General features: G+C 43.2%; 1 protein-coding gene across 1 annotated transcript in view; it reads left to right on the forward strand.

Moving 5' to 3' along the window:
• Window positions 1-8,274, forward strand: part of LOC112071605 (glutamate receptor ionotropic, kainate 1) — a 112,355-nt gene that overhangs the window by 42,628 nt on the left and 61,453 nt on the right. The window contains 4 exon segments of the mRNA XM_024139042.2: window positions 411-592; window positions 1,722-1,775; window positions 3,599-3,772; window positions 7,772-7,915. Of these exon segments, the coding sequence (XP_023994810.2) occupies window positions 411-592; window positions 1,722-1,775; window positions 3,599-3,772; window positions 7,772-7,915 (554 nt within the window).

Genomic DNA, 8,274 nt, shown 5'->3' on the forward strand with positions numbered 1-8,274 from the left:
ATCCTACTCTAAACAATCCCTCTACCATCCTACTCTAAACAATCCCTCTACCATCCTACTCTAAACAATCCCTCTACCATCCTACTCTAAACCATTTTTTGACCAGGGCCAATAGGCTTCAGAGTTTGGTTCCTCTCCAGATGCGTTTCCTCTCCAGTCATATCATATTATTGCTGGAGTTTGGTTTCGTCCTTTACTCATCTCTCAAACACGTTGTCTGATCTGAAGGGTCACATTGAATTTACTGCTTTGACCTACGTCATCCAAATCGTATGATATGTTACGAATTTGTAAGTGCTTAAGATCCCCGGACTGTATCTTTAATCTGCTTTGAACCAGGATCGGTTTGCAAAGCCCCTTTTACCCATAACATATTTCTGTATTTATTTCCTTCTCTTTCTCTGTCCCAGGGTTAATTCGTCTTCAGGAGCTGATCAAAGCTCCGTCCAGGTACAGCATCAAGATTAAGATCCGCCAGCTGCCGACGGAGAGTAAAGACGCCCGGCCGTTACTAAAGGAGATGAAGAAGGGGAAAGAGTTCTATGTTATCTTCGACTGTTCCTACCAGACCTCCGCAGACGTACTCAAACAGGTCAGTATGTCTGCTTACCCTTCTTCTCCTTTCCTCTCCTCTCCTCTCCTTTCCTATCCTTTCTTCTCCTTTCCTCTCTTTTCTTCTCCTTTCTTTCCTTCTCCTTTCCTCTCCTCTCCTCTCCTTTCCTATCCTTTCTTCTCCTTTCCTCTCTTTTCTTCTCCTTTCTTTTCTTCTCATTTCTTCTCCTCTCATCTCCTTTCCTCTCCTTTCCTTCCCTCTCCCTTCCTCTCCCTTCATCTCCTTTCTTCTCCTTTACTCTATTTTCTTCTCCTTTCTTCTCATTTCCTCTCCTCTCCTTCCCTATCCTTTCATCTCCTTTCCTCTCCTATCCTTTCCTCTCTTTTCTTCTCCTCTCCTCCTCTCCTTTCCTCTCTTTTCTTCTCCTTTCCTCTCCTTCTTCTCCTTTCCTCTCCTCTCCTTTCCTCTCCTTTCCTTTCCTTTCCTCTCCCTTCCTCTCCATTCGTCTCCTTTCCTCTCCTCTCCTGTCCTTTCATTTCCTTTCCTTTCCTCTCCTCTCCTCTCCTTTCCTCTCCTTTCCTCTCCTGTCAATTCCTCTCTCTTCCTCTCCTTTCATCTCCTGTCCTCTTAAACACAATTCCAGTTTGGATTTTGTGGCCAGACAGATTAGTCGATTTTCTATCCCCTGCAGAAATCCTACAGTATGTTCATTTCCAATGCCAAATCGAGCTTGTTTCTATTCAGACACACACATTTAAAAAACCAGTAGCTGTGAAACAGATGAATGGAGACGCCACACGAATGTGTACCAATCGAGCCGTGTATTACTCATACAGTCACCTAAATGCACAGCGAGCATACCAAACAAAATGAGCCCCTGCTAGAAACGGAGGAAGTGTGTCATTTACAGTGGTCCCTGTGGTATGACTATAGTTATGGATGGATGGAGTTTAAACTAGTAAATGTGATTTGTGCTGGCTTGGGCAGAACACTAGTGGTGTGTGGAGCTGAGCTCTGTCTATCTCCTCTGTCCCAAATGGAACCCTATTTCCTATATAGTATACTTCATTTTAAACCAAAGCCCTATGGGTCCTGGTCAAAAGTAGTGCACTATATAGGGAATAGGATGCCATTTGGGACTCATGCCCTCTCTGTCTCTCCTATACAGATCATGTCCATGGGGATGATGACTGAGTATTACCACTTCTTCTTCACTACTCTGGTAAGAACATTGTTTTATGACTCTGATTCAGGCTGTGTGTCTAAACGGCACACGGTGTACTAAATCGTACTAATCGTAATACATACGATTTAGAACGTTACTGTTTGGTCAAAACGAATGCAGGAAGCAACAAATAACCAGAGTGCTAGTGTCCTGCTACTGAGAATACCTCTGTCACGTTCACTGTCTTCAAACTCCCTGTCATAAATGAGCCAAGGCGCGGCGTGCATGTAATTCCACATCTTTAATAGGAGTGAAACTTTCACACAAAAAAACAGGTAAACAGAAACCGACCGTGACACAACCGTGGCGCACACAAACATTCACAGAAAATAAATAAAACCCACAACATTAGGTGGGACACAACGATAGACAGCTGCCTCTGATTGGGAACCACACGCGGCCAAAAACAAAGAAATAGAAAACATAGAATGCCCTCCCCACATCACACCCTGACCTCACCACATAGAGAAATAAAACATCTCTCTAAGGTCAGGGCGTGACAACCTCATCTAAATGTGCAATTGCATTGATTCCCACCATTGGTTCATTTTGGTACAGCGTGTGTCCCCTCAGCTGATTATCAGCTGTTGTCAAAACACGTGGGTTTCGGAAATACGATTCTCTTCCTCAATAGTGTGCAGAGAATTCTACAAGATGAAAAGCCTAAATGAGTAGGAAATACTGGCATTTATAGCATACGGCATTTTAGAAATGTCACATAAAATAAAACTTTATTTTTTCATATACCCAAAAGGCCTACGATTCAGACCTCAAGTACGGGTATCCAGACACGGCCTATAAGGGTAATATAAAGACTGCTGGTGAACACCGTTCAAACCAAACAGGTGTGTTGAAATCTAACAGAATAGTAATATGTGTACTTTTCTCAAATGCCGTGGAATTACATATTACATTCTCCTCCCATCGTTTTGAGTTTCTCTGAGTATATCCTTTGAAAGGTCCATTTGTTTTGAGGTTTAAAGGTAGGGGTGAAAGGTCCATTTGTTTTGAGGTTTAAAGGTAGGGGTGAAAGGTCCATTTGTTTTGGAGTTTAAAGGTAGGGGTGAAAGGTCCATTTGTTTTGAGGTTTAAAGGTAGGGGTGAAAGGTCCATTTGTTTTGAGGTTTAAAGGTAGGGTGAAAGGTCCATTTTTTTTGAGGTTTAAAGGTAGGGGGGAAAGGTCCATTTGTTTTGAGGTTTAAAGGTAGGGGGGAAAGGTCCATTTGTTTATGAGGTTTTAAAGGTAGGGGGTGAAAGGGTCCATTTGTTTTGAGGTTTAAAGGTAGGGGTGAAAGGTCCATTTGTTTTGAGGTTTAAAGGTAGGGGTGAAAGGTCCATTTGTTTTGAGGATTATTGATAGGGCTGAAAGGTCAATCGTTTTGAGGATTATTGATAGGGGTGAAAGGTCAATCGTTTTGAGGATTATTGATAGGGGTGAAAGGTCAATCGTTTTGAGGATTATTGACAGGGCTGAAAGGTCAATCGTTTTGAAGAGTATTGATAGGGCGGAAAGGTCAATCATTTTGAGGATTATAAGTAGTGGTGAAAGATCAATCGTTTTGAGGATTATAGGTAGAGTCTGGAGTTTACCCTGACCACGTTATTTAACCTTGTGCCATTGACTGATCACACAAACTCCAGGTGTTTCTCCCTCCTCAGGACCTGTTTGTTACTATCTCCAGGTGTTTCTCCTTCCTCAGGACCTGTTTGTTACTAACTCCAGGTGTTTCTCCCTCAGGACCTGTTTGTTACTATCTCCAGGTGTTTCTCCCTCCTCAGGACCTGTTTGTTACTAACTCCAGGTGTTTCTCCTTCCTCAGGACCTGTTTGCTCTGGACCTGGAGCCGTACAGGTACAGCGGTGTGAACATGACCGGGTTCCGCCTCCTCAACATAGACAACCCCCAGGTCGCCTCCGTGGTCGACAAGTGGTCCATGGAGCGCCAGCAGGCCCCGCCCAAACCAGAGACGGGCATGCTGGATGGCATGATGACGGTACGTTGGCCAAATGTTGACGAAGGTTTATGCGACCAAAATATGGCATTTTGTTGAGAAGTATTTAATTTAATATGTGACCGACCGGCTTGATTCGGGCTTATGTAGCAAAATTTGATATTGTGTTTTTTACATTGGATAAAAGTAGAGATTCAGAGCTAGAAAATGGTATATCATACACTACAGTTGAGGAACAATTGGAAAGTAATTTTGATTTGAAAGTTGATCAACTTGTAACCTCACTTTTGAGAAAATGCACCTTGAATGTTTTGGTATGTGAGCCCGTGTACTAAACAACCATAGAGTTCAAGACTAAAGGCTGGTTTATAGTACGTGTGTGTTCGTAAATTTATTCTGGAGTGTCAGAGTGTGCTCTGGGCGTTCGTAAACTCAGAGCGTTGTCAGATTGTCTGTTCGTAAATTCAGAGGGTTTCGCTCTCTGCGCGTTCAGAGCGCATTCTGGACGCTCTGGCCGAGGAGTAGGGTTGATCAGAGCGTTCTGACTGAACAACAGCAGTCACCCACCCAAGCTAACTGGCTAACGTTGGCTAGCTTGCTAGCTACTTCCAGACACAAATGAGAGAACAGCTCACTGACCATTTTAATCGCCCTAGCAGAGCTGGTTAGGCTGTTTTGATGTTATCCAGAGCGTTGGTGACTGCAACTGTGCTGCCAGCAATAATTTTATTATGCTTTTTTTTGCCAACGTTTACTGACACGGCCATATTCAAAGACTCCACTATGAAAGTATCTATTTCAAAAGAATGTTTATGATGTCACTGCGACAAATGTCGATAGAGGTAGCTGGTAAATTCGCTCTGGCTATCTACTCCGATTTCAAAGCACTCTCGCATTCGTAAGTTTGTCAGTTATTCTGTGCTCTTGCACACTCAGACGAGAGTAGACATGTAGCTAGCTAGCTAGCTAAACAATGAACCATAATCCCAACTCATAACGTTACTACCTATTTGCAGGTTGCTATTCAACCAGGTTCAATGTTAGCTAACTAACATTAGGCTATAGCTAGCAATGCAAATACCTCTGAGATATAAATAATATTACTACACAGATCATACACGTTAGCTAGCTAGACAGCCAGGTACCGTTAGCTAGCTAGCTAACAGTACACTTTAACGTGAAATGAAAACGCCTTTCTGACAAAATTAGAAACTTCTAATATCTGAAAATGTAGCTAACTAGATCATTTTACCCGTATACATGGACGAATGCATCTCCCTTTCTGTCACGGTTGCAGTTTGAAGATGTACTGTGGAGATACGTGTTTTATACAACAGTCTTCTGTGTGTTCTCTTTCCGAGTCCGTCTGCATATTTGCAATAAAACTCTAATTCAACTGATTTCGGTCCTCCAGAAAGTGGAGTACAACAATTATGCAGTTCTACTACGTGATATCTTAAAAAAAAATAATGTGTTAGAAAGGATTACCTATACATACTGACCAGCTCATGTTGTAGACAGAAGTGTGTTACACGGCAGACCAATCCAAACTCATTTTTTATTTTATTTATTTCCCCTTTATTTAACCAGGTAGACCAGTTGAGAACAAGTTCTCATTTACAACTGCGACCTGGCCAAGAAAAAGCAAAGCAGTGCGACACAAACAACAATACAGAGTTACACATGGAATAAACAAACGTACAGTCAATAACACAATAGAAAAGTCTATATACAGTGTGTGAAAATTAGGTAAGATTAGGGAGGTAAGGCAATAAATAGGCCATAGTGGTCGAAATAATTACAATATAGCAATTAAACACTGGAATGATAGATGTGCAGAAAATGAATGTGCAAGTAGAGATACTGGGGTGCAAAGGAGCAAAAAATATATATAAAATAAATAACAATATGGGGATGAGGTAGTTGGTTGGGATATTTACAGATGGGCTATGTACAGGTGCAATGATCTGTAAGCTGGTCTGACAGCTGATGCTTAAAGTTAGTGAGGAAGATATGAGTCTCCAGCTTCAGTGAGTTTTGCAATTTGTTCCAGTCATTGGCAGCAGAGAACTGGAAGGAAAGGCGGCCAAAGTAGGAATTGGCTTTGGGGGTGACCAGTGAAATATACCTGCTGGAGCGCGTGCTACGGGTGGGTGCTGCTTTGGTGACCAGTGAGCTGAGATAAGGCGGGGCTTTACCTAGCACAGACTTGTAGATGACCTGGAGCCAGTGTGTTTGGCAACGAATATGAAGCGAGGGCCAGCCAACGAGAGCATACAGGTCGCAGTGGTGGGTAGTATATGGGGCTTTGGTGACAAAACGGATGGCACTGTGATAGACTGCATCCCGTTTGCTGAGTAGAGTGTTGGAGGCTATTTTGTAAATGACATTGCCGAAGTCAAGGATCGGTAGGATAGTCAGTTTTACGAGGGTATGTTTTGGCAGCATGAGTGAAGGATACGTTGTTGCGAAATAGGAAGCCGATTCTAGATTTAATTTTGGATTGGAGATGCTTAATGTGAGTCTGGAAGGAGAGTTTACAGTCTCACCAGACACCTAGGTATTTGTAGGTGTCCACATATTCTTACACGGCCCCCAAACCGGCTGCGGGCGTGAGCCGTCGTGCGCCATCGTGCATAAATGTATTTTGTCCCCCCACACCAAACACGATCACGACACGCAGGTTAAAATATCAAAACAAACTCTGAACCAATTATATCAATTTGAGGACAGGTAAAAAATAATTAAACATTTACAGTATGGCACTTTAGCTAGTTAGCTTGCACTTGCTAGCTAATTTGTCTTATTTAGCTAGCTTGCTGTTGCTAGCTAATTTGTCCTGGGATATAAATATTGAGTTGTTATTTTACCTGAAATGCACAAGGTCCTCTACGCCGCCAATTAATCCACACATAAAACGGTCAACCGAATCGTTTCTCGTCATCTCTCTTCCTTCCGGGCTTTTTCATCTCTTGACTTTATATTGCGATTGGCAACTTTAAAATAATTATGTGCATTACAGCCACTGACCTCGTTCGTCTTTCAGTCACCCACGTGGGTATAACCAATGACGAGATGGCATGTGGGTACCTGCTTCTATAAACCAATGAGGAGATGGGAGAGGCAGGACTTGCAGCGCGATCTGCGTCAGAAATAGAACCCTCCTAGCCCTTGGCAACGCAGACGCTCGTTGGTGCGCACGAGCAGTGTGGGTGCAATAATTGAATAACATAGATTTCAAAATGTATTTTGCAACGCTCGCTGCATCATGTTGTGGGTATGCTTGTAATCGTTAAGGACTGGGGAGTTTTCAGGATAAAAAATAAACAGAATGGAGCTGAGGACAGGCTAAATCCTAGAGGAAAACCTGCTTCAGGCTGCTTTCCAACAGACACTGGGAGATTAATTCACCTTTCAGCAGGACAATAACCTTAAACACAAGGCCAAATATACACTGGAGTTGCTTACCAAGATGACATTGAATGTTCCTGCGTGGCCTAGTTACAGCTTTGACTTAATTAAATCTACTTTATGGTCTATGGTAAGACTTGAAAGTGGCTGTCTAGTAATGATTAACAAAAAACTTGACAGAGCCTGAAGAATTTTAAAAGAATGGGCAAATGTTGTACAATCCAGGTGTGCAAAGCTCTTAGAGACTTACCCAGAAAGACTCACAGCTGTAATCGCTTCCAAAGGTTATTCTACCATGTATTGATGTGAACACTTATGTAAATTAGATATTTCTGTATTTCATTTTCAATCCATTTTAAATCAATTCTAAAAACATATTTTCACTTTGTCATTCTGGGGTATTGTATGTAGATGGGTGAGAAAACAATATATTTGTTGAATTTGAATGTTGAATTCAGGCTGTAGCACAACAAAATGTGGAATATGTCAAGGGGTATGAATACTTTCTGAAGGCTCTGTAAATCAAAAACATGAAGTGCCTGTGGTCCTCCAGGACCAGGGTTGCCTACCCCTGCCGTACACTATTGAGATCAATTAAAGCCAACTTTTTTTTTAACACATCTCTTCCAGACTGAGGCAGCGTTGATGTATGATGCTGTGTACATGGTGGCAGCAGCCTCCCAGCTCTCCACTCAGATCACTGTCAGCTCACTGCAGTGCCACAGACACAAACCCTGGCGCTTCGGAGCACGATTCATGAACATGTTCAAAGAGGTGAGTGAGGCAAGCCACTTTATAAAGGAGTATTCCCTCTATCCCTCACTCCCTCCTCTTTCACACCTTCCTTCATCCCTCACTCCCTCCTCTTTCCCACCTCCCCTCATCCCTCATTCCCTCCTCTTTCACACCTCCCCTCATCCCTCACTTCCTCCTCTTTCCCACCTCCTCTCATCCCTCACTCCCTCCTCTTGGTTAGGGCTGGCCCCGTGTTCCGGAACAGGGCGGCCGTCATCGCATGGTGTCGTCTGCGTCGGGTGGCTCAGGGCTCGCCCCCCGCAGCCAGCGCCACCATCCTTGATGTCTCACAGCGACAAGAGTTGGCCCGCGAATTGCACCGGTGGTCCCAGCCATAC

The sequence above is a fragment of the Salvelinus sp. IW2-2015 genome, unplaced genomic scaffold, assembly GCF_002910315.2.
Source record: "Salvelinus sp. IW2-2015 unplaced genomic scaffold, ASM291031v2 Un_scaffold1659, whole genome shotgun sequence".
NCBI lineage: Eukaryota > Metazoa > Chordata > Actinopteri > Salmoniformes > Salmonidae > Salvelinus > Salvelinus sp. IW2-2015.